The 27,394-nt window shown below is 38.6% G+C and overlaps 2 protein-coding genes across 3 annotated transcripts in view; one reads left to right on the top strand and one right to left on the bottom strand.

Annotated features, from left to right (window-relative positions):
- Positions 1-20: 20 nt before the first annotated feature.
- LOC309494077 (uncharacterized protein) lies at positions 21-2,328 on the top strand. Its single transcript, XM_082163291.1, has 4 exons — positions 21-377; positions 1,118-1,401; positions 1,508-1,842; positions 2,044-2,328. The coding sequence occupies exons 1-3, from the start codon at positions 64-66 to the stop codon at positions 1,723-1,725; spliced, it is 816 nt and encodes a 271-aa protein (XP_082019417.1). The 5' UTR covers positions 21-63; the 3' UTR covers positions 1,726-1,842; positions 2,044-2,328.
- Positions 2,329-14,425: 12,097 nt separating this feature from the next.
- LOC309495821 (uncharacterized protein) overlaps positions 14,426-27,394 on the bottom strand; it is a 43,978-nt gene continuing 31,009 nt past the window's right edge. The window contains exons 1-5 of one of the 2 annotated variants that reach the window (XR_014204826.1): positions 16,462-16,507; positions 15,441-15,506; positions 15,166-15,249; positions 14,859-14,948; positions 14,426-14,667 (exon numbers count right to left, since the gene is read on the bottom strand). Coding sequence is in view for 1 of the 2 variants with exons in the window: in XM_082165696.1 (XP_082021822.1) it covers positions 14,457-14,667; positions 14,859-14,948; positions 15,166-15,249; positions 15,441-15,506 (451 nt within the window). In the remaining variant the exon portion in view is untranslated. Of the gene's footprint in view, positions 14,668-14,858; positions 14,949-15,165; positions 15,250-15,440; positions 15,507-16,461; positions 16,508-27,394 lie in introns of those variants that run through there. The other variant, XM_082165696.1, reaches the window with a different exon arrangement.

Here is a 27,394-nt window from a genome sequence, read left to right as displayed (position 1 = left end):
GAGTTGGACCGTATATCAGAGGCTATATCGATAGTAACATTTAATGGGGATATAGACAGTGAAATGGGGAAAATCCGTAACTTTGACTGTAAATGCTACACGAGGAGAAAAGAGAACTCTCTGCATGGGAGACAGTCCTGTAGTCAGAAGCTTTCTCCAGACATTATGTACAACATACGGCTGGATTCTTTAGCTGCGGAAAAAGAGTGGCAGGACATGCGAATTATTGGACATTTAGAGGCAAACAGACGCACAGTGCAAACTTCGGAGGTGGTTACATCCACAAAGAAGACCCCGACAAAGAGAAAGTGTGCCCGAACGACTTATTTCATCGGAGGCAACGAGATCTGCAAGAATACTTTTCTGTTTCTTATGGGGTGAGTTTCCATAATGTTGTTTTGTGTTCATTCTAAGAACACGTACACGTTATCTCATGTTTAGTCCATGTTTAGACCTTCCCATACCTACCTATTGTTATTAGCCAGCTCAGGACTGTCGTTTTAATTGTAATTGTTAGCATCATATCACTTGGCAAAAAAACCCCATTACTATAATGAGCTTTTAGATGGTAATGTGAGCATCTGCTATTAATTTGAATAATGCTTCAATTGCTTGAATTGACTGGTGTTAATGACTTAGCCCACGTAAACCTGCCTGTTAGCATTCTTGAATTGAATGTGATGCTAATTATTTAGCCAGTGGTGGAGGAAGTACTACTTAATATTCTTACCAAGGATTTACAAACGTAATAGTAAATGTATCCGATTAAATTCCTACTTAAGTAAAAGTATAAAGTATCAGTAGCCGTAAAATGTGCGTTATAAGTCAAAGTAAAAATATTTATGAAGAGTTTAATGTACAGGATTTTTTTAATCATTTGTCTCAAACCAGGTCTAACCACTAACTGAGGTCTAAACCAGGACTAAACCAGGAAGTAAAGATACAGACTCTAAAATGTAGTGAAGTAAAAGTAAAAAGTATTAATCATAAAATTTACTTCAGTAAAGTAAAAGTACCTATAATTTGTACAATACATTCTGATATAGGAGACAAGATGCCTGTAATCAAGACCATGATGTTAAACTTTTTTTTTTCTTTCTTTTTTTCCTTTTTTCAGCATTGGCAGAGACACCCTGGCCGATATAGTCAAACACTATGAGGAGAATGGGGCAAGACCACGTTTGAGGAAGAAGCACTCACTGCCACGTCCACCAGCCAGGTTTATCCGCCCTGAGGATATCAACAGAGTTGTGGACTTCATAAAAAACTATGCAGAAGACAATGCCATCATGCTGCCTGGCCGACAGCCTGGGCATAAGGATTGGCATGTGAAGTTGCTGCCAACTCATGTGTCCAAGGCCTCAGTGTGGCGTCTCTACATGAAGTCTGCTAAGGAGCTTGGTATGTGTAAACATTGATTTAGAATTGAGTGCTTATAATGTGAAATAATGCGAAGCACTATTAGCAATTACAATACAATTAACCATAAGCAATATCTGTTTTTCAGGTGAGTGTGCAGTTTGTAAAACCAGTTTCAAAGCACTGTGGAACCGACTTCTCCCACACATCAAAAGTTGCCGGCCGCGCACAGATCTCTGCTGGCAGTGCCAAAGCAATAACGAGCAGCTGATACAAGGTGCAAACCTCCCAGATGATAGAAAGTCTGAAGCAGTAAAGAAGCAACAAGATCATCTTTACCTTGTGCAGAAAGAGAGGGCTGTGTAGAACGACATGACTGCTGCCTGCAGTAAGATTTGCTCTGGCTCTAACCTGTCTTTTGGTCCGTCCCTACCAGCAAGCAAGAAGATTAGGATGCATTACAGTTTTGATTTTGCTCAGCAGGTAATATTTCACACACATTTACTTCACTTTACATTATTAATGTCCCTTAAAGGGCGATTTGGTGCATGAGAATAAGCAGCCTGAAAATAGCGCAAATGCAAAATAGCATCAATATAGTAATTTATATCTTTATTGGACAGTTATGAATAGACACAAATTTCATTCTAATCCAAGTTCCCTCCCTCCCTCTGTCTCCTACAGTTACACTTTCCCTCAAACCCTCTCCAGCCAGGACCAATGTACTTCCTGACCCCACGGAAATGTGGCCTATTTGGTGTTTCCTGTGAAGGGCTGCAGAAACAGGTGAATTACCTGATTGATGAAGGCATGTCATCTACTAAGGGAAGCAATGAAGTCATCAGCTACATGCATCATTTCTTCTGCAACTTTGGAGTTGGAGAAACAGAGGTGGATCTTCATTGTGACAACTGCAGTGGGCAGAACAAGAACAACTTCATGCTCTGGTACCTTGCCTGGCGGGTTGGACACAAGCTTCACGATACAATTGAAATCCACTTCCTTATTGTTGGCCACACCAAGTTTTCCCCTGACTGTGGCTTTGGACTCATCAAGCAAGCCTACATGAAGACAAGAGTCAACACTTTGGCAGACATCGCTGAGGTACTTTAACTTTACTTTGCTTTAATGACTTCAGTGCTGTTTTCTGTTCTGCTTCAATAAAACGTTTAACTGAAGATCTTTTTTTTTTTCTTCCTCTCTTCTTTTTTTGTCATCAGGTTGTGGAAAACAGCTCTCCTGCGAGTCACCTCAATATCCCACAGCTTGTTGGAATGGCAGATGGCAAAGTTTTAGTCCAGACCTTTGACTGGCAGCAGCATCTGACTCGCCTCTTCCGTAGACTCCCACATATCAAGAGTTATCAGCACTTCAGGTACTTATTGAAACTTTCACATTGTGTACATACAATATAACATAGCAACAACATACACATGACAGTTTTTTTTATGAGAAAATACTTTGCCATGTTTAAAATGTCTTATGTGCTTATTCTGTCACAGCTTTGACGCCAAGAGACCAGGTGTGGTACTTGCAAAAGCTCACTGTGATGCACAACCTGTCGAATATCAGCTACTGCGCAACGGAGCAGATCTGCCCCCTATCGACGGTCTTCCTGTCCTGGCCCCACCTGGACTGAACATTGACAGGCAGACCTATCTGTATGAAAAAATCAGGCCATCCCATACAGAAATGTAATATATGTCAATATATGTAAATTACATATATAATGTTAGTGCCCATGTATGTCTGCTGCATATATGAGAATATATGCAAAATTCATATATGTAAAACACATACACATATATGAAACATATATTTCAAAATATAGCAAAAATGGCCGTTTTCATGTAAGTGCCATATATTTTCCCGTATATGCACATAAATGTGAAATATATGTAAGGCGCATATATGTATACATGCATATATGACGCATATATGTATACATGCATATATGACGCATATATGTATACATGCATATATGTACTTATTTGTATAGTACATACTTTCACATATATTAGGGATACAAATCTTATATCTGAATGCCTTGAAATTAAATGCCTATAGTTGGAGATTGTGTCTATTGTGTGAATACCAAATATAGTATTTTAATACAATAATGCAGTGTTTTCTTTGTCATTTTTGACAAATACATCCACAAAGTACCATAACCATATGCCACAGCTTTAAAAATGCATCAGTATCACATGCATGTACACTGTAAAACTTTTCACTGTAAATTTACGGTAAAATACTGGCAGCTGGGTTGCCATCCACATACTGTATTTTTACAACACTACTACAGTAAACAGCATTTACAGTACTCCACTGTAATTACCAATTATACCACATTTTACATTATTAAACTTGTCGACAGCAATAAATTGAATTTTTACAGGGAATACTGCTTTTATTATTACATAATTAAAATATTATACTTTAAGGTTTCATAAGAGTAGTCACACTAGGAAAAAGAAAACAACATTTTCTGGGTTTTAAAACATTTATTTAGTTAAAATGCCATCTGTGAACATGTTGGCTGAATTACTTTTTAAACATAAAATGCAATTTTAACACTTAACAACAAACAGGTAACAGTTAGCACTTAATTAAAGGAATAGTTCACCCAAAAATTTAAATTAGCACATGATTTACTCACCCTTCAAGTCATCCTAGGTCTATATGACATTCTGCTTTCAGACGAATACAATCAGAGTTCTATTAAAAAATGTCCTGGCTCTTCCAAGCTTTATAACGACAGTGAAATGCTGTTTCTTTTTTGAAGTCCATAAAAGTGCAAACGAAATCCCATTCAAAGTCTGCAAGGTTTTGCAGAAGTGAGGACACCTGTAGGCTTACAGTGGTGTTCTTGTTTTGCACAATTTGGCCAGTTTTCTTTGAAGTTACTTGTCCTTTCTTTGTTTTTGATCCACATTCAGGATTGATGTCAAGAAAGCATCTAAAAGGCAGAAAAAAACAACAATTAAATATTATTAACTGAGTGTATATATTTTGACAAAGAGAGACAGCACAAAAGCTGTCTAAAACTGAACAACATGAAAAAGAAAAAAATGCAATGTTGGATGTTGTGATCAATAACTGATATTTTTTCTGCCCTGGTAAAATACATCAACTCAATGTGTCTGTTTACATGCAACACTGTCAACTAACTAAATTTTTGGAGGTGGGGTTGCCAGATTTAACCCTCTGAGGTCTGAGGTGTTTTTGGGGCCCTGGAGGTGTTCTGACATTTGTTTTTTTTTCAGTTATTTATAAACATGTTAATGGCAAAAGTGTAAATTCACTCTATATACACTGTTAGACATTTTATCGTATTTTTGCGGTAACTTACTGGCAGCACTATTGCCAGTAAGTTACTGTAAGTTCCCCTTTACAGTAGCTTACCTGTAAATGTGTTTTACGGTAAGATGCCCTTACCGCAATTTAATTTTACAGTATGATGCCCTTACTGCAATTCAATTTTACAGTAAGATGCCCTTACCGCAATTTAATTTTACAGTATGATGTCCATACCGCAATTTCATTTTACAGTGTTATAGCCCATTTTACACTATTTTATTATTTATATTTTACATGTATGCTATTGAATTTAATAAATTCCAAAAAAGCGACTTGAGTCCATGTACATCAGCATATTCTTTATTCACTCTCACAATCAATTACATCCATTTGATTTATTTATTGTGATGCAACATTAGGCAAGGCCTAGTTTTATTTATATAGCACGTCATACACTTTGGCAATTTACACAGTAAGGAATTAAAATAATCACAAAATAAAAGCAAGGAAAATTAAAGTGCCCCATTATGGATTTTTGAAAATGACCTTTCATGTAGTGTGTAACAGCTCTAAGGCCTCGTTTACAAGTGAAATGTAACCCAATTCAGATTTTTTGCTCATGTGACACAGATCGGATGTGTTCTATGACAGTGTAAACAGGAAAAAAGTGCATGCATTCAGATATTTCGAGATCGGTTTCAGGCCTCATTCATATGTTAAAATAAATCAGATATAAATCGGATATGTGCCAATGCGACTGTCATGTAAACAGGCAGATCGGATTTTCTGAGGCATTAGGCTACTTCTCTGCGGTTTAATGACTAGAGCAACCCCGATGCGCGTCTGCAAAGGGACGGATGGCCTGTCGAAACGTTGTGTCGTCGTAGGAGAGGAATGTGGACAAACGTTGACACAACATATATCAAAGGTTGGCTTGCTCATCCTAAAATTTCGGACCCACTGCTTCTCGTTAAAGCTGGCCACAATATACTCCTACCAGTCCTGAGATCCCTCTCGCACACAATAACTGAAGCAAATGCACAGGCTGCAATGATTGCACTTTTCGTCCTCCTCCGCCTCATAATCATGGTGATGTTTGGCGAACAGAGCTAGTATCAATCATATTTTGCGTTCGTCCATCTGTGTAAGATAATTTAACCCTTTAAGCATGCGCGATGTTTCAGATAGTATGGCTAGTGTAAACACATGATTCGGATATGGGTCACAATTGAAAGAACGTGTAAACGGACGGTCAAAAAAAAAAAAAAACGAATATAGCCAACAAATCAGAATTGGGCATCAAGACCTGCAGTGTAAACGAGGCCTCTGAGGCCTAATCGTTTTTCAAACGAGTCATAAGCCATTTAGTTGTGACGTCAAGACAAAACATTAGCATATTGCCGACACCAGGGTAAACTTGAAACCCTTCAAACACCACAGCTGATCCCTGTGGATGCTGGATAGCATCATGTTGAGAAGACGCTGTGCTCTACAATGTGACGTAAAGCCAGTTTTATTTTCACTGCCCAAGGACGAGCATCAGAATCAGTGGTTAAAGTTCATCTTTACCATGATATCATAGCAGTGTAATCCTAAACTTTTGCTGTGTTCCCTTTATTTCACTGACGACAGCTTCTCAAATCTCGGAGTTAAGTGCACAGGGATTAAAGTGAAAAAACATTTTTTTTTAGGCCAAGCGCTAGTTTTACAAGTTTTTCATATTCCTTTAACTTTTTTAATAGGAGACCAATAGCGTTTTCAGGGGAGATGTTTTAAACCACTTTAATATTGCCAGTAGGCGTATTTTAAAGGGGTGGTATAATGCCCTTTTCACAAGATGTAAAAGATATCTATGATGTCCCCAGAGAGTGTGTGTGAAGTTTTAGCGCAAAATACCCCACAGATATTTTTATATAGCAAGTTAAAGTTGTCACTTTTTGAGGGTTTGCAAAAACGCACCGTTTTGTGCCTGGCCCTTTAAATGCAAATGAGCTGCTGCAGAGGGTGGGGTTTCAAGAGCTTGTGTCTGTTAGCAGCTGCTGTTACCTCACGCAGACACACTAAAATGACAGAAACTGTTCTGCCTTTAATGTTAAACTGAGTCAGATAAGGATGGAGAGACTCAAGAAGAAGTGACAACATGTAGAATGCAACAGGACATCTCTGAATGGTTAGTTGATGAATTTATGTTGCTGATGTGGAGTTAACTATCTTCAATTAGGATATTCTGTCATGATAAATCTATAAATTGCTCATATATGAACTGTTGTGAGATGCACACAGAGTGACTTTCTATTGCATGTGAAAAGATGGATGCTAAAGTTTGAGCTGACTCACAAATGTACAACAACTTTTCCTCTTCTCAACATGGACTGCGTGTTCCCGGGGGCGGGGTTTATGTAAATTCTAGGGTTAGTGATGTCACTAACCCGAGAGGAATGTCGTGTAGTCCCAACCAGCCGTTTGTTGTAGTCCTTTTCTTTAAAAGCAAATATCTCCCTTTGCTTTGAACTTTGAGCGTTGTAACTTTGCAGATGTTGTTTATGCTCAAACAGCAACATTACACACTAACTAAAGTTAGAAAAGTGAAATCACACTCAACCACCCCTTTAAAAGCTATTTTAATCTATGAAAACCAGGCAGGGAGCATGTGTACTGTATAGAGCACGAACGGCAGCATTGTGACTAGCTTCTGATTGATGGCGACCTAGCACTTTTTTGCCATTATTGCAGTCTCCTGTGACATACTGTGCAAAGAAACGTACCTGGCTGTTTGATTTTTTTTTTGTCCATGAACTAAAAGGCTTGCCATTCTCCCATGGGCGCCAATTTGGTTTGCAATGTGCTGGGGACAGAGACCCATTCGGAAGTGCATTTTCAGAAGTGCTAGGTACAATGACGCATTCATTTTTTTTCTCTTTCGCACAGGTCATGTTTTGAAAGACGATGTCCTGTAGCTCAGGCACGGCCCCACTTTTCAACAGGCCCACCCAGTGGTGTAGTCTAGTTTTTTGTAGTGAGTATACTCTAATATAACACCCCCAGCCCCCCCATCCCCCCCCCCCCATACTCACCCAGCCCAGAGCGTCACCCCATAAGCACCACCACACTCACTAATGCATACAGTATGCATCGACATGTAATTGAGAGCATTATGAAATACTAAGTGTTATCAACTTATTTATTTGTTATATGAATATGGTCCCTGAAGCACAGGTTTTATCAGTTGACAATTATCAACAATAAAAATTAAAAAAATATTATAGGCACAAATACAAATTTACTTTTAGAAATGGTGTTTTTGAAAATTTTTTTATTTTAAAATACATTTTACTGTGCAATTCCTTTCTAATTAATTTGAGTTAGACCGAACTTTTATTTTGGTGGGTTGTAGACATTTGAGTTTCTGTGTGTTTTAATAAACTATTATTATTATTATTATTATTATTAGGCCTGAAGTATACTCTGTGCAATAGTAATATATTTCTGTTATAATTTCTTCAAGTTATACAGAACCAGTGTTGCCAACTAATTTTCAGGGGAAGTTGCTAAAGGCAGATCGATTTGTTGCTAAAAGTTGCTAAATGACGTTGTGACGTCATTGCGTTATGACGTCATTACGTAATCGCAACGCAAAACTACGCCATTATGTAATACATAGATATTATTGTTTGTTAAATAAATTATATATATATATATATATATATATATATATATATATATATATATATATATATATATATATATATATTAAAAAAAACTTTTTTTTTAACAAAAAAAAGTTGGTTTAGTTACCCAGTAACTAAACCCTAAACCAACTTTTTTTAGTTAAAGGTGGGGTATGTAATTCTCTTTTTTGGCCATTTTTTCAAAATCACTTGAAATCCTATCCCTAACCCACTTACAGCCACTGAGTTAGAAGCACTGACATGAAAATTAAGCAATTTAATCATCTGTGGAACGGGCAAGACTCGAAAAACTCCAGCCAATCATTTCCAAGACCACCTAGAATCATTGGACAGTAAGTGCGTCAATCAAACGGTTGTACCATACCCCCCTCCCCCCATCCATGTCCATGTTCTTCGAATGGGTGGAGTCAAAGGAAAGAAGGTAGGACCATTTGAGTTGTGTATTTTCAAAATCTGCCAGCCGTTTTGCAAATCACATACCCCACCTTTAAAAAAAAGAAGACCTAAAACAACTTTTTTTAGTTAATGATCTGTAAGACTGGGGCTTTATTAATGCTGTTCATTTATTCAAGTAATGTATTTGACATTTGGGTATAAAGTGTTTTAATTCTACAATATATGCTGTAAAAAGGCTGTTCAACCTCTTCAGGTAGAACGGTGACTACTGCAGTTCAAATTTCCTATTGGAAGTTGTGGTGCCCTTACCAGCTCACCACGCCCTTGCGAGTGTTGTTTGGATTAGAGTCACTTTCCAAAAGTTGCTAAAAGTTGCCAAATAAACTAAAAAAATTGCTAAATTTGTTGCTAGGTGCTTTTTGAAAAAAAAGTTGCTAGGGTAGTCTGAAAAGTTGCTAAATCTAGCAACAAAATTGCTAAGTTGGTAACACTGTACAGAACTTTTATTTTGACAGGTTGTCGTAAAGACATAACAGTTTCTGTGTGTATATGAAACGAATGAATGACGATAGTTTTATCAAATGAAATGGTGAAATTCTCATCAAGTGACTCTCATAGCAGCTCTGCGATGAAATGCACATGTGTAGCCTACATCATGTCTCAATACAGTGAAACGCTGAAAACACCACGAGCGTGAGTCACGCGTGCTTCTGTGTGTGTGTGTGTGTGTGTGTGTAGTGGAGCACACACTGAGCGCTCATTCCCAAAGACGCGTAGAACAATTGCAGTCTCTTTTAGCTTTAATATTCATAGACACTAGTCCATATCGAGATTTGATTCATTGTACAGCAGCTACTTTTGATTTATTCATTCAAAAATAGCCTAATTTCGTGACGTTCTGCTTTATATAGCAAGTTCCATTTGTGACTGGATTCCGCGATTCGATCCGTCGCTTCGCAAACACAGACGGGGTGAATTTATGAATGAAAGTGTGAAAGTTCTGACACAAAACGAAGTTGATACGTATCCTCACGCTTTTTTTAAGTGGGTATACGCAAATCCTTGGCCTTTTCTAGTGGGTATACGGCGTATACCTGCGTATCACGTAGACTACACCACTGGGCCCAACCAAAACTTTACAAAAAAATAACGACTTTATTCCACTATTCATTTCCTTCTCTCTGGGCCTCGAGTTTTTTCACGTAGTGTTTTAGCTCAGCGTGTCTGTGTTGTACGTCACACGTAGGCTCACTATTGGCCGACGCTGGTCATGTGTGTGATGCGTGTGACGTACAACACAGATGCGCTGCGCAGTTATACTACGTGAACTTACTCGAGGCCCAGAGAGAAGGAAATGAATAGTGGAATAAAGTCTTTATTTTTTGTTGTTTTTTTGAACAATGGACTATGGAGGAGTGAGCCAGCTCTCAGATTTAATCAAAACTATCTTAATTTGTGTTACGAAGATGAACGAAGGTCTTATGGGGTTGGAACAACATGAGGGTGAGTAATTACTGACAGAATTAAAATTTTTGGGTGAACTAACTCTTTAAATACCTATGCTAATCAGTTTGTGGGCCATGATTATCTATAACTGTGTCTATTAATGCAGTGTATCACTGAGAAACGTCCTGCTTGAGTCGTACTTGTGATGGAGGTTCGGGTTGAATAACTAGTTCTTCCAGTGTTTCATTATTGGACTCGCGTTCGGATTGATATGGTAAAATCGACGTCATTGTTCGTTACTGTGTTTAGTTTACGGTGTAGGAAGCCTCAGGACAGCTGATGTTGTTATGGCAATGGGTGTTTTTGTTTAAGACACGCGCGCTGTATGCAGTAAACCAATCACAACAGACTGAGCTGTCTGGCCAGTAACATGTGGAAAGGAGGGATTTAGAGAGATTGATTTATCTGACGAGCCGTTTAAGAATCTTTGAAAAATGTGGTGATGTGCAAATGTATATTATAATTTGTTACATTTATATAGCGCTTTTTCTGAGACCTCAAAGCGCTTTACATAGAAGGGGGGAATCTCCTCAACCACCACCAATGTGCAGCAGCCAGAACGCTCACCACACACCAGCTTACTGGTGGAGAGGAGACAGTGATGAAGCTAATCAGTATATGGGGATAATTAGGAGGCAATGATCGGCAGAGGCCAAGGGGCAAATTTGGCCAGGATCTATTATGAGAAAATTCAACAGTTTTTTTTTACCTTTGATGCACGTAAACCTATTGTAGGTAAGTGTTGTAGTAAATAGGATAATAGGGGCACTTTAAAACAGTTATAAAAACAATAAAAAAATGTACAGTACAGTTATAAAATGAATTAAAAGAGTAAAAAGATAATACATAGATAAACTTCTCATCTGGCAATACACCGGTGTATCATATTTTTCACAACTCCCAGTTTTACTCTGAGATTTTCCCATGGTGATTACACTGTGTCTGTGGTGTTCTTGCGGCACGCCTAAGAAATCAACGTATCCAAAAAAACAGATTTTTCCCTAAAATCGTACATGAGAGGCTCTAGGACTGACTCACGGGGTAACCTCGGTTTCACTGCCCCATCAGTCCGCACCCCAAAGATTTGTCCGGAAGCTCTAGGAATGGAATCGATCCAGTCCGCACCCCACAGAACCTCGAGTTTAATTACACGTCAAACTCACTACTTCACCACAGACAGAGGTCATCAGCATGGTTTCATCTCTCAATTTCCCCAATTAAGTAATTTATGTTTGTCTCTTACCCAATTCGCAATGCCATTTGAATTCAGTTTAGAATCAAAAGGAGGATGCAAAAAGAGAACTGAATTCATAACAAATCAAGGCAGGGATCATGACAATACGCCATAAAAGCATCCCAGTTGGTCTTGACTGGCCTCCATACCGGTAAACCACTGATGGCTGATCTGAAAAAACAAACAAACAAATAAATAAATAAAAATAATAATAAAAAAACAGAGTAAATGTGTGAGAAATGGTTGAGTTTGGAGTTGTGGAGTTTATTTAATCTAAATTTGTTCATGGACAGACGAGGAATCAACTTGTGCAACAGCAGTTACCAGTCGAGTTAGTTTAAATAGTATAGCTTTATTGCACATCCCTTGTTAGGGAACTCTATTAATTGCCTGAATGTACAATTACGTTAAAGGTACACTGAGTAACTTTATGGCCCTTCAAACTTAAATCTGAAATAGAAAGCTTTTGTAACATTACAAATGTTTTTACAGTCACTTTAAGTCAATTTAATGCATCCTTGCCGAATTGAAGTATTAATTTCATTCAACAACCATAAAAAAAAAAAAATACTGACTGAACAGTAGTGCTTTCTATTTCAGATAAATGCTGTTCTTTTCAAAGAATCCTGAAAAAAAAGTGTACAACTGAAAATAATCAGAAATGTTTCTTGATTCTCACAAGTTCTCCTAAAAAAAGTTATGCTGCAAGTTATGCAAGTTATTTATTACAATATGTTAATCACATAATGCATCTGATAGTTAGTCAAAACATACTTACAAAGCCAAAGATGCTCAGTGCTGAGGCTCTTAAAAGAGCCTTCGGCTGTAGTTAGCTCCTGTTGACACAGGGAAAAGAGAGAAATGGAAGAAACATTATTTTTCAGCAATGATTATTGGCAAATGACTATATGTTATGAACATGATAAATGACAGATCTAGGATGACTGCTAGATTGATCAATTACACAATCAGATGACAGTTTTACCAATAATTGGCATAGAATTAAAAAAATATATTTTGCAATGAATATTATTTTTCAATAGTCCGCCTTTACATTGCTTTAAATGCCTTACTATTTTAACATGTCATATTTCGGTCCTGTGCAGAGTGAATCCAGCATTTATACGTAGCTGTCCCATCTCTTACATCGTGTCTACACTTTGTTAATGAGAGTTTTCGCGAGCCTGCATAATTCGGCACTGAATAAAAACTCCTGCGTTCTCCAGAGCACGAAAACAAATAAAGCTAAAGCACAAATATGCACTGGAGCGTTTGGTTCGGCAAATCTGTTTCGCCAATATATTATAACCGTATCAAGTAACAGTATCAAAGTAGCTATCTCTTGCTTGTGTTTGAGGGTGCATAGCGCCCTCATAGAACCGGGCCTGGGGCAGAGAGAGCGCAAGAGAGTGCCTTTGAGAAAACGCGCTAGGCCTAACTTACTTCAAAACGCCACACATTTAACTGACGAGTAAAATATGCCATAACTGGTCGTAAAAAGGACAGAAAACCTTTGTTTGTGTAAATATTAGATTGGGTCCATCTACCGGAAAAGGCAGTCAGTCAATTCTATGGCATTTAATGGGATATTAAAGTGGCAGTTTCGAGGAAAATTAGACTGTCATGTGAGCTGTTATTAAACGCCTATTAGATTTTATTATTTACTTTCTTCATAAATTTAGCTATATTTAATTGATATTGGTAATGGTTTACTTTGTAAAAGTAACTTATAAATTTGTTCCGTAAAAAGTACTTACCTCAGAAAAACCCCAGCTGGCGTCTAGCGATCCACTCTCTCTCAGCAGGGACGTCCGTTATGAGCGTGCGCTCGACACGTGACGTCACACAAACCTCAGTTTACATTCTGCCAGGTTGTTGCGCGGGCTTTGCAACAATTACAATTTTGTGAGGTGTAAGCAAAGTTTATATATATAAAGTTTATATTAATTTAAAATAAAATAAAAATACATTTATATAATTTATATTGCCTGTATGGGAACCAGTTGTGAATTTTTGTATATATTTATTTATTTAATTTTATTAAATTTTTTGTTATTGGAGAAAATGCTAATATAAAAATTACTCTGGTCTCTCACTAAGAACTAATTTTAAATCCTTCCATCCACGTGTTTTTATTTATTTATTTATTTTATTTAACTTTTAAACATCCAGTGTTTGCATAGCTTAAAAATGAGAATGCAGATTCATGATTTTCATCTGCAGAACAAGATGGGGGGAAAAAATATAAAACATTATCATATGATATTTTAATATGCCTAAAACATAAATACAATATGCATATACAAACTTAAAAAAATCTGTCTTCTTCATTTACAGTAGCACTACTGCTTTTGCATAAACAGTAAAGTACTGTAAATTCCATATACAGTAAGTTACTGTAAATTTCATAAAAAATACCCATAATGCAGTGCATATTACAGTAGTTAACCATAAATAATATAAGTGGTATTTTACTGGGCTTTTTTGCGGTAAGTAACTGTAAAATTATGGCAAAGTCTAACAGTGTAACACAAACAGGGCTAGCATAATATCTGATCAACATGCTTGTAAATCTTTGTATTTTTAAGAGAATAATGTTTATGCGTGGTTATTTAAAAAAAATTTCAGCAACTTTCTTTTTTTAAGAACACAAAACACATTCTAAATATGTGCCCACAAGACTCTTGACTAATATATGTTGTCGTTTCTAGTTCTGGCTTCAAAATGATGTGAAATTCATCCTGCCTGATCGTTCTCTTAAAACAATACATTGATTTAAACATTGTAAAACAGTTTTTTTTGTCAGAAGAGGTTTATGCGTGGGAGGGGTAATCGCTCATCAATATTAATGAGATTCAGACCAGGGGTGTGACATAGACACTCCCCCAATGACTAATGGGCCATCAAGAGAGGCAGCCTGAACAAAGAGGAGATTCAAAGGTTTTGTTTTTCACTGTTTTATTGTAATTCCTCTATGAGGAGGAACTAAATGTTTTAAATTTGCAATGTTTTAAACTCAGCTGTGGTCCAGGTTCCCGTGCAGGCAGGAATCTCAGAGTCTGTGGAACCATATCAATGTCAGTCTCTGTTTTCCATGACAGAGTAGACTGCTTGTTGCTTGTCTGAATGTTTGTCTTGGCCCTCTTTGCAACAGGTGTCTGATGATCACCATCACCTTTATAGCTGTAAAACAAACAAACAACTGTGAGCATGTTTATTACACAAAATATAACAACTGCATTTCAATCATTATAAGTAACATTGGCCAGATGCAAAGCCATACAGACACATAATGTTTGTATGGACTATGTAAAACCAGAATATGTAAACAGAATTATACTAATATCTGAAAGAAAGGGAATAAGTGTACGTACTTTTCAGTTGTTCTCAAAACTGAACGACACCTGTCGCGTGACCTCCCAGTGCGAGTTGCAGGTGAGGGTGAGAGTGATGCTACCACATTCCTATAAAAATAATAATATTAATATTAATAAAGGTTGAACAAAGTACTATGCCAGCACATGCATAACTGATGGACAGTCAGCATTTTGGTAAAACAACAAAAATAAGCTCTTTTATACTAACATTACCAATCACTAATTGTAATATTGTGCATACATAACAAGTATATAAACAAAATTGGTCTAACATCTGTAAAATAGTGGGTAAATATGTACTTACTCCTTCTGATTTCTGTCTGTGTTGCTGCGTGCCCTCTTAGTGCGAGTTGCAGTGAGAGGTGAGAGTGAGCAACCTACATCATTCCTTTCAAAAAAAAGTTGAAAACTATTATTATCATATAGAGTACTATTCCAGCACATGCACAACTGATGGGCATTAGCATGCTGATAAGATAGATTATCAACCAACCTCCAAAAATAAATAAACTCATACAGGCTCATATTGTAATAAGTATATAAACAAAATTGCACAAACATTGGTAAATATGTACTTACTCTTTCTGACGTTCAACTGTGTTGCTGCGCGCCCTCCGAGTTGCAGATGAAGGAGATGCAGCATTCCTGTTTTAAAAAAAGTTGAAAACTATTATAACATAAATATTTCAAAGTATATTACCATTAGTCTATATGAATAAATGATGCAAATAATTGTAGACACGTGCTGTAGGCATATATTGTGTGTAATGGGCCATTACGGAGATAGCACAACGCAAACATTAACACATTTGCAATTCATCAGCTGGGCATATTTACACATTTCAGCACATACACACATTTGCAATAGATATTTGCAAGCACTCTTCATTTAAATATAAATTACTCTGAATGGAAAGTATGGAAATGGTCCAACCAGTAAAATCTGTAGCCTACGTTTATTTAAAATAGCTTGTCAACTAATTTCTCTGTACTGTAGGCTAATTGGCCTACGTGTTGTAGCCTAGTCATTAAAATTAAATAAAACAATTTAGTTCATATTTAGGTTTAAATAAAATCTTTTTTTTTTTATTTCATTTATGTTGATTATATGAAAAGTGAAAAGCATGAGTCAGATCATGCGCAATCGCGAGACAAATGGAGTGGGCAGAGAAGATTTTGACCATTTCATTAAGTTTATTTTTTGTATAAAGCCTTTCTTTAAAGTGAATTTCGTTTTATATTAATTGTATCTTAATTTTAATAGTTGTTTCATCAACCAAATGCCTGTATTTAAAACATAAGAATTAAAAATAGCAGGAACTGGAGGCCTCATAAATGAACCCAAACTCATAAGCTTTGCCTAAAATACCAGAGAAATATATAGAAAGCTCGAAATGTGTTATTTTAAACAAAACTATTAAAAACGAAAGAAAACAGACTGCATGAAGCCTCTCTCCTACTTTATAAAGCATAGCCTAGACAATTTAAATATAATTACTCTGAATGACAAGTATGGAAATGGTCCAACCAGTAAAATATGTAGCCTACGTTTATACAAAATAGCTTGTCAACTAATGCAAGTAAATTTAAAAAGACTTACTCATCCGAAATATCCACGGCTGGATCAAGTCGCTCTTCAAAAAAACGTTCGTTGTCAAGGTCCTGTTCTTCTTCTGAGGAAAAAGTGAACTCTTCATTGCTATCCAGGACGAGCTGAAGGGCTGTGTGTCATCTTCCAACGGCGCAGGAAAGTGAGTGAAAGAAACTTGCTGGTTTTAAGGCATTTCAGGGGGCTTTTTACCTTATTTTGCATAGATCACCTCAGCACATTATCTTATGAATAGCGCGCTCTGCGAGTGGGTGTGAACTCATTTCAGGGGGCGTTTACCTTATTTTGCATAGATCACCTCAGCACATTATCTAATGAATAGCGCGCTCTGCGAGAGGGCGTGAACTAATTACAGATAATTAGATGAGACGGGAGAAACTGTACTTCTCTTTAGTTTCATACAGATTACATTGCAGGAGAATATTTGTTTTGAATGTGAACTGTTTTATTTTAAAGTAGAAATTTAAAGCTTTCTTTAGACGCATGTTTCATGGTTGTGTGATAAGTATTCGCTGAGTTTTCCAGACTTGTTTCAGAAAGATTTTTGCGGAGACAGAGTGAGCTGAAAGCGCACCCTGTTTATTTTATTTATTTAAAAATAAAAACAAGGTTTTGATGTTAATGTGAGTGTACACAAAAAAAAGAAGACCCTCTATAGTTTATATACATGTATTTATTTTATTTATATGACCATAAATGACGGATTTTTTTAAGTTTATGTTGCTGCTATGTGAAAAAAATCCAGCAAAACGCGTGGGCGCGTTTCTCGACCTCAGAGGGTTAACCCTCTGGGGTCTGATGTGTTTTTGGGGCCCTTGGGATGTTTTGACATGCCCTGACATTTGTGCTTTTTTCAGTTATTTATAAACATGTTAATGGCAAAGGTGTAATTTCACTCTATATAGCACAAACAGGGCTAGCATAATATGTGAGGAACATATATGTAGATGTTTGTATTTTTAAGAGAATAATGTTTATGCGTGGTTATGGAAAAAAATTAAAATGAAAGTTGCTGAAATAAGACCACAAAACTCATACTAAATATGCGTCAATAAGACTTTTGACTAATGGATGTTGTCGCTTCGAGTTCTGGCTTCAAAATTATGTGAAAATAGTCTTGCTTTATCGTTCACAATAAAACAATACATTGATTTAAATTGTGTAAAACAGGTTTTGCTTGGAAAGCCAATATGCGAGTGGGGCGTGAAGGAGGAGTGGTTTACACCTGAGAATACAATGTCCCACCCATTATGCGTAATGACTCTGCATAATTAGCCAATCATTCAGGTGTGACACTGACTGAGCCAAGAATGAATGCAAGGACAAAATATATATTTAGAAAACTTGTATTGACCATTTAAGATTTTGCTTCCATCTATCTTGTAAATATGTTTTGCTATTTTATTAAAAAGGTTACAATTACAACAATAATTACAATTTCAACAATATTTCAAGTGTACTCTTTCTTTGTAAAAAAAAAGATTATAGCCCTACATTTTATCATATGTATTCATTAGTTTGAATATAGCCAACATTGGAACAGCTAACATCTTAGTTGATGACTTTATTTTTGACAAAAATAGTATTATATATATATATATATATATATATATATATATATATATATATATATATATATATATATATATATATATATATATACACATATACATATATATATATACACTACTGGTCAAAAGTTTTAGATCGGTAAGATTTTTTAGGTTTTTAAAAGAAGTCTCTTCTGCTCACCAAGGCTGCATTTATTTGATAAAAAACAATAAAACAAAACAGTATTATTGTGAAATATTATGACAATTTAAAATGACTGATAAAATGACTGTAATGTATTCCTGTGATCAAAGCTGAATTTTCAGCATCATTACTCCAGTCTTCAGTGTCACATGATCCTTCAGAAATCATTCTGATATGATGATTTGATGCTCAAAAAACATTCATTATTATTTTCAATGTTGAAAACAGTTGTGTACTTTTTTTTTTCAAAATTCTTTGATGAATAGAAAGTTCAAAAGAACAGCATTTATTTAAAATAGAATATTTTCTAACATTATAACTGTCTTTACTGTAACTTTTGATCAGTTTAACTCATCCTTGATGAATAAAAGTATTGATTTATTTTATTTATTTCCCCCAAAAATAAAATTAAAATTCTTACTGACTCCAAACTTTTGAATGGTAGTGTTTAATGTTACAAAAGCTTTAGATTTCAGATAAATGCTGTTCTTTTGAACTTTCTATTCATCATAGCATCATGAAATAAAATTGTAAAAAACTGTTTTCAACACTGATAATAATCATACATGTTTCTTGATCCTCAAATCATCATATTAGAGTGATTTCTGAAGGATCATGTGACACTGAAGACTGGAGTAATGATGCTGAAAATTCAGCTTTGATCACAGGAATAAATTACATTTTACTATATATTCACACAGAAAACAGCTGATTTAAATTGTAATAATATTTCACAATATGACTGTTTTTGTTTGTATTTTTAATCAAATAAATGCAGCCTTGGTGAGCAGAAGAGACTTCTTTTAAAAACATTAAAAATCTTACCGATCTAAAACTTTTGACCGGTAGTGTGTATATATATATATTTATTAGATTAGATTAGATTAGATTAGATTCAACTTTATTGTCATTACACAAGTACGGGTACAAGGCAACGAAATGCAGTTTAGGTCTAACCAGAAGTGCAATAGCAGCAAGTGCAGGATATACAGTGGTTCCATAAGTGCAGAACATGGATATGTACTGAATAAATATAGAGTTGAATACTATTATAAACAAAAATGTACAGATAGATTTGTCCTATGAATATAATATACAGATAACTATTACTGTGAACAGAATTTACAGCTAGATATGTACTGAATATAATATACAGATGACTGTTACTATAAACAGAATTTTACAGATAGATATGTACTATGAATATATATACAGATGGCTGTTACTAACAGAATGTGAGCATAATATACAGATGGCTATTACTATAAACAGAATTTTACAAATAGATATATGTATAAGTTAGGCTAAAATGAGCAGTATAACAATGGATTTAAAGTAGTGCAAATAAAGTTTGGACAGAAGCTATCCGAGTGAAAGTGCAGTGGAAAGTAATTGCATATTACAGTTAAAGTACGGTATTGCAAATGTATATGTAAACAGTCGGTACTGTAAATAAACAGTCGGCAGTGCAAATTGAGCATATTCCAGTCAAGGTAGTAGTGCAAGATGCATATGTAAACAGTTGTTACTATAATAACAGTCAGCAGTGCAAATGAACATTATAGTATTGCAAATAACAAAATGGAGGCAGGTGTGAGGAGGGAGAGGAGAGTCAATCAGTATATGAGGGGAGTGGGATCAATGAGGGTTAGAGTTTAATAAAGAGACAGCTCTGGGGAAAAAACTGTTCTTTAGTCTGCTGGTCCTGGTCCGTAGGCACCTGAAACGCCTGCCGGAGGGCAGGAGAGAAAACAGTCTGTGGGCTGGGTGAGAGGAGTCCTTAAGGATGCTGCGAGCTCGATGCAGACAGCGTTTCCTCTGGATGTGCTCGATGGCAGGTAGTGGAGTCCCAGTGATGCGCTGGGCGGTTTTCACCACCCGCTGCAGTGCCTTGCGCTCTGCAACAGAACAGCTCCCATACCACACTGTAGCACAGTTGGTCAGGATGCTTTCTATTGCACAGCGATAGAAGTTCACCAGGATAGTGGAGGAAAGCTGATTCTTCCTCAGTGTCCTCAGGAAGAAAAGGCGCTGGTGAGCCTTCTTGACCAGGCTGGAGGTGTTGGTTGTCCAGGTCATGTCCGCCGAGATGTGGGTCCCCAGGAACTTGATACTGGAGACACGCTCAACAGCCATTCCATTGATGTGGATGGTGTCGTGTGTGCCTCTTGACACTTTCCTGAAGTCCACGATGAGCTCCTTCGTTTTGGTGGTGTTGAGGAGCTGGTTATTTTCAGTGCACCATGTGGCCAGGTGCTTGATCTCCTCCCTATAGGCAGTCTCATCGTTGTTGCTGATGAGACCAATCACCGTAGTGTCGTCCGCAAACTTGACGATGGAATTAGATCCGTACACAGGCTTGCAGTCGGAGGTGAAGAGGGAGTAGAGAAACGGGCTTAGCACACAGCCCTGTGGTACACCAGTGTTGAGTGTGATGGACGTGGAGCAGTTGGAGCCTGATCGAACATTCTGGGGTCTGTTGGTCAAAAAGTCCAAAATCCAGTTGCACATGGAGGTGTTGATGCCCAGGTCTCCAAGTTTGGCTATTAACTTAGTTGGGATGACAGTGTTGAATGCTGAGCTGAAGTCAACAAACAGCATGCGTGCATAAGTGTTCTTATTGTCCAGATGTGTGAGCACAGAGTGCAGTGCCATGGAAACTGCATCCTCTGTGCTCCTATTGCTACGGTAGGCAAACTGGTGTGAGTCCAATGTGGATGGAAGAGAGTCTTTTAGGTGTGCCAGGACCAGCCGCTCAAAGCACTTCATTACGATGGGTGTGAGTGCTACAGTCGTTAAGGCACTTCGGGCTGGAGTGTTTTGGCACTGGCACAATGGAAGTGCATTTAAAGCATGTTGGTACAGCTGCTTGGGCAAGAGACAGGTTGAAAATGTCTGTAAAAACCCCAGCGAGCTGCTCCGCACATGCCCTGAGTACGCGTCCAGGGATGTTGTCTGGTCCAGCAGCCTTGTGCGCGCTGATCCTGCTCAGTGCATTGCAGACATCTGTGGAGGAGAGTGTGATCGGCGGGTGGTCAGCTGAGGATTTGAGCTTGGTGGCAGTTTCTCTGTTGTCTCTTTCAAAGCGAGCATAAAAGTCATTTAGCTCGTTCAGGAAGTTGACATCAGTGGCTGCGGGGGTGGAGTGAGAGGGTTTGTAGTCACTGATGGCCTGAATGCCCTGCCACATGCGCCGAGGGTCAGCGTTGGAAAAGTGTCCCTCTATCTTAAGCTTGTAGCAGTGCTTGGCCTCTTTGATGCCCCTTTTCAGATTTGCTCTGGATGTGCTATAGGCTTGTGCATCTCCTGATCTGAAGGCAGTGTTGCGTGTCTTCAATAGGAGTCGCACTTCCCTGTTCATCCATGGCTTCTGATTTGGGTATGTGGTGATCTGCTTCTGGGTTGTAACACTGTCAATGGTGGTATTGATATAATCCAGTACAGAGGAGGTGTAGCAGTCAATGTCCGTGTGAGAGCCACTGGTGGCTTGAGAAGCAAACATACTCCAGTCTGTGTGTAGAAACCTTTCCTGGAGTGAGGAATCTGCCCCCGCAGGCCACACCTTGATGGTCTTCACTGATGGCTTCACGCGATTGATGAGAGGTGCATATTTGGGGGTGAGGAACAAAGAAAGGTGATCTGACTGTCCCAGGTGGGGGAGGGGTGTCGCGACGTAAGCTCCAGCCATGTTTGTGTAAACATGGTCTAAGGTTTTGTTTCCTCTGGTGTGACAGGAAACATGCTGGTGAAATTTCGGTAGCACTGACTTTAAGTTTGAATGATTAAAATCACCCGCAACAATAAACGCAGCTTCCGGGTGAACGGTCTGTTGTTTACTGATGGCTGCGTGAAGTTCTTTCATAGCAAACTTGGCATCAGCATCCGGGGGAATATAGGCTGCAGTTATAATAGTGGAAGTGAACTCCCGCGGTAGATAAAACGGTCTACATTTAACCATGAGAAACTCAAGGTTAGCTGAACAATGTCTCCCAACAATAGCAGAGTTTGTGCACCAAGCTTTGTTAATGTAAATGCACAATCCACCACCTCTGGTCTTACCGGAGCCATCTAATGTTCTATCCGCCCGGAATGTATGGCGTCCCGCTAGCTCAATAGCGTTGTCCGGTATTCCGCTGTTTAACCATGTTTCCGTGAAAATTAGAACATTACAGTTCAAAAGTCTCTTGCTGTATGTGATGTTGAGTCGAATCTCCTCCATTTTGTTCAACAGCGACCGTACATTGGCAAGGAAAATGCTGGGTAAAGAGAGCCGGTGTGGTGTTAGCTTTAGCTTAGCTCTTAGTCCTCCGCGCTTCCCCCGCCTTTGTTTACGATCTCGACGCCGCCTGCGAGCACTTCCGCCCGGCCGGGCAGAGTGCATAGCCTCGGGTGTTTTGGCGATCTCAGGAAGGAGTCGAAGGTTGTCCATAAAACTGTCGGAAATTCGCAAACCAATATCCAAAAGCTCACCTTGGGTGTACGATGTTAAGGCACAACTGTTCTGCACGAACAGACCCGAAATGAGCAAGAAAAATACTGCTAAATTGCAGAATTTGGAGAGACCGCGAGCCTCGCGATGTACTCGCGCCGCCATCTTGGTTTCCAATATAGTTATATAGAACATATGAGCAGAAATTGCTAAACAAAAGCTTATTTGATGTGGCAGTATATTCTACAGTAAAAACTGTACCCAAATCTAGTCAACAAAATGTTGTCTTTCATATTTCGCCTTACTGTAACGTTGTTTTTATGAAATATTAGGGCATATCAATATTAATTTGCACGTTTAATACGTTGCTTATACAAAGACATTTTATTTTAAAATATTTCAGTCGGTTTTTACTCATCTCAGTAGGCTATAGCAAAGCATTTTAGTTTATTAAAGCGGTTTATTCTTTCACACACAGACACGCGATTCATATTATATAAACGCGATTCATCTTTTTGCGGTTTACATAGGCCTACACTAACGTTATTCCATAACGTTATTTCCCTTTCAAGGGAACTCGAGCTGCGTCGAGACGCGGTGGGAACGCCCTGCGTGATTGCGTCGTGAAGCACGTGTATAATCAGTCCAATGGAAAGACGAGACGTCATAGGCGGGTGACGTCATCGACCAGGAAGCTATAAAGCACCCCTGCGACAGACCTTCTGTGCCTTCAGCAAGCGATCTGTGTATTCTGTCCTTGTCATATTTATTGTTGTCTGTCAAGTTGCATATGAAGAGTTCAGATGCAAAAGCCTCTAAATGCCATCTGAAATTTTCTCATATAATGATCATTTTTATCAAGCTTGTATATTTAAGTTAAGTAATTTCACTTAATTGACAGTTAATAGGTAATCTTCATTGCCATTTAAGTGAAATTATTGAATTTAAATATACGAGCTTGATAAAAATGATCATTCTATGAGAAAATTTCAGATGGCATTTAGAGGCTTTTGCATCTGAACTCTTCATATATATATATTATGGCAAAAGAGAGCAAGCAAGCGTTGTGTTGTTCCCTCCCCACGTTATATCACGGGTGGGGACACACACTTCAGCTTTGTGTTGCTTGTTTGGGAGTGGAGCATGCCAACAGTCAATTCTCGAGGGGGCTGACTGTGAGCATTGCGAGAAGCTGTCCGTGAGGACGCTCCGCTCCCGCCGGCCGTTCTTCGAGGAGGACGGTTCGGTGCGCGCGCCCCGAGGCGCGGGTCCCGCTGCTGTCGAGGCACGGCGTCGACACACATCTTGGGGATCGCAAATGGTTCTAACAAACACCTGTTCGATCCACGTGCCTTATCTCGGGGAGAAGCACGCTCTGCGGTTTCTCCTCCCCGGGATGAGGCACTCATGCTGCGATTTCCAGTTCCGAGGAATTGGTATCGTTAGTGTTTTTGTTAAAAAAAAAAAAAATATATTAGGGCTGGGAATCGATTAAAAAAAATTAACTAATTAATTGCACAATTTCTGTAATTAATTGCAATTAATTGCGCTTCCCCCAAGCTTGTAATCATCACTATTTAAACTTAGAATCACCTAATTAAACAACACAGGAAAAAAAGGGAACAGAAAATAGCCCTATATTAAAATATTAAACATCAATATATCAATATATTATTCTTTTTCAATAATCAATCAACATAATCATTTTAACAGATTATTATTATTATTATTATTATTTTATTAATTATTAAAACAAAATATAGTCCTACAAAGCTATTATTACCAGAGCATGTGATCAGAGCAGGTCATTTTACCATTGTTGCCCAGCATGGCTATACCAGCTCAGCAAACAGAAGTCAACAGAGAAATTTCACGTTACTTGAGTGGACTTTACTTTTCCAGTGGTTAGTACATGATTGAAGCCTTTGGGCCGTTAACGACAGAGCCGCCGACACACACACACACTCTCTTGGTAGTCCATCGTATCCGATGATGACATTCCACTTCATTTGCGGTGTACTCTTTTATGACTGAAGAGGCCAATCCTTGATCCACAAATTTTATTACATATTGGGCATGTAAAGTCTGAGTTTGTAGAGGCAGACATGGTTGCATGTCTCCGTAGTCTTTTTTGTTGTTTCCTTATATTCCTCTCCGATTCCAGCTGCACTATTCCTGTGTGGCAGAGCTGCTTCCAGGTGGTACGGTTTGCTGCGAATTCTACAAGGCATGATGGATTAATTTGACACTTTCCTAGAGATGTTTTTAGTTGGTCTTTGTACCGCTTTTTCTGACCCCCTGCAGAACGGCGGCCCTGATGCAGCTGACCATAAAGGATTTGTCGTGGAAGACGATCTTGAGGCATCCTAATAACATGCCCAAGCCAGCGTAGTTGATGTTCAGTGACTGTTGCCTCCATACTCTTGCAGTTTGTTCTAGCAAGCACTTCAGAATGTGGTACATGGTCATAGCATGTGATCCCCAAGATTCGCTGCAAGCACCTTATATGGAAACGCTCCAGCAACCTTAGGTGATGGCTGTATATGACCCAGGCTTCACAGCTGTAAAGAAGAGTGGTGATGCACACAGCTTTGTAGATGGTAACTTTAGTGCCCAATTGAAGGTGTTTATTTTGAAAGACCTTGCGTCGAAGTTTGCCAAAGGCTGCAGAAGCTTGCCCTATCCGATTATTTATTTCGTAATCGAGATTGCAGTCCTCTGATACAATGCTGCCTAGATACTTAAAGGATGGCACTATTGTAAGTGGTTGTTGTTCTATGGTAAAAACAGGCATGGTAGGTGGAGGGCTGAGCCTCCATTGGCATATCACTTCAGTTTTGGTGGTATTAACTGTCAAGCCCAATCTGCTATAGGTCTTCACAGCAGCAGCAAGGATAATTTGCAGGTCTTCAGGGGTATGTGCCACGAACACGCAGTCGTCAGCATACTGCAACTCAAGGACTCGCATTACTGAGATCTTAGTGGCGGCCTGGAACCTTCGAATATTAAAGAGATTTCCATCCAACCTGAAGTCAACAGTGATCCCAATACTGCTTTCAAGCTTATCACACAGAAGCTTTGTGACACAAAGGAGGTAGATATTAAAAAGTACCGGTGCCAGCACACATCCTTGTCTTACCCCAGTGCATACTCCAAAAGGCTCTGACTCCTGACCACCTGTGGTCACACGAGCTACCATCCCTTCATGGAACTGTGACAGGATGTTACAAAACTTTTTTGGACAGCCAAATTTTATTAAGATGTCCCAGAGCAGCTCTCGATTCACAGTGTCAAAAGCTTTGGAGAGATCGACAAATGCCATGAAGAGGTCCTGATGTTGTTCACGGCATTTTTCTTGGAGCTGTCTCACTGTGAAAATCATGTCCACAGTACTCCGATTCTTTCTGAAGCCACACTGTGACTCTGGCAACAAATGTTCAGTTAGGTTTTCTACCAGCCTACGTAGCATGATTTTTGCCAGGACCTTACCTGCGACTGCTAGTAGCGATATACCTCGACTGTTGCTACAAATAGATTTGTCACCCTTGTTTTTATATAAAGTGACAATGTTTGCATTTCTCCATTGTTGAGGGACACACTCCTGTTCCCAGACCTGCAGGATATATTGATGAATCATCCTGGTACACAGGTAGCCACCCTGTTTAAGGAGCACACGGAACACACACACACACACACACACACACACGGAACGGAGAGCTCGCCGCTGCTGGGCCATTAACGACAGAGCGAGCCGACACACACACACACACCACACACACACACACGCACGCGCGCGCGCGGAGCACAGAGCGCGCCGACCGACCCGACACACACACACACACACACACTCACGCGCGCGTGCGCGCGGAGCACAGAGCGCGACGCACATACCCAGATAGCACACGTACGTCGGGCCGACGTTGGCCCGATATACAAAGTTCCATCGGCACGACGTCGCTCAGAGATCGTTTGCTCATCGGCAATATGTCGCCTCGACGTCGGCCTTTGATTGCAAATGATCTCCGGCCGATGTTTGAACGATGCAAAGCTGTAAATCTTTTGGCAGCTCTGCATGGGTTTTATAGGACCTTTATTTATATAGGTCGGACCTTTCGGGCTACACCATGCGGTGCTTTCATTGACGCACGCACTTACGAACACACGCACGCACGCACACACACACACACACACACAGACAGAGCGGAGATCGCGCTGCAACACTCACTCAGCAGCACATAAACTGTAGTCAACATTGCCCCGAGACTTAAATTGATAAAATAGCTTTGATACTGAACACATGCAACTTTCATCACTCAAAATGGCCATATTCAAGAAAAAAAGTGGAGTAGTTTTACAGTTTCATCTTACCTTGCACTCTTTCAACGTTAAACTGATGGAATACATGCTCTGCTTCTGTGAACAGTAAACCCCGCCCTCTATGATTTGATTGGCTATCTATTTGGATGGTCGCTGTAAGGTAGACCAGCCTAAAATGTAACTTTTAAACCTTTTTGCCATTCTAAAAACAGCGGAGAAAGAATTTCCAATACTGAATTTCCAGTTTGGCCATTTCTAACTATTGACATACTATTGTTATTATTGATATAATTATAGACTTGTCCCCCTCAATGTCTATGTACATATATACAGCCCTGGAGTTACTTGACTATCCAATATGAAAAAAGTAGGCTATACTGACATTGAAAAATATCTTCTTAATGTTGTGTGTAACTGTCTCTA

This window comes from Leuciscus leuciscus, assembly GCF_965113295.1.
Source record: "Leuciscus leuciscus genome assembly, chromosome: 3".
NCBI lineage: Eukaryota > Metazoa > Chordata > Actinopteri > Cypriniformes > Leuciscidae > Leuciscus > Leuciscus leuciscus.
Note: the sequence above shows the minus strand (reverse complement) of the source record. Positions and strands in the feature narration are given on the sequence as shown.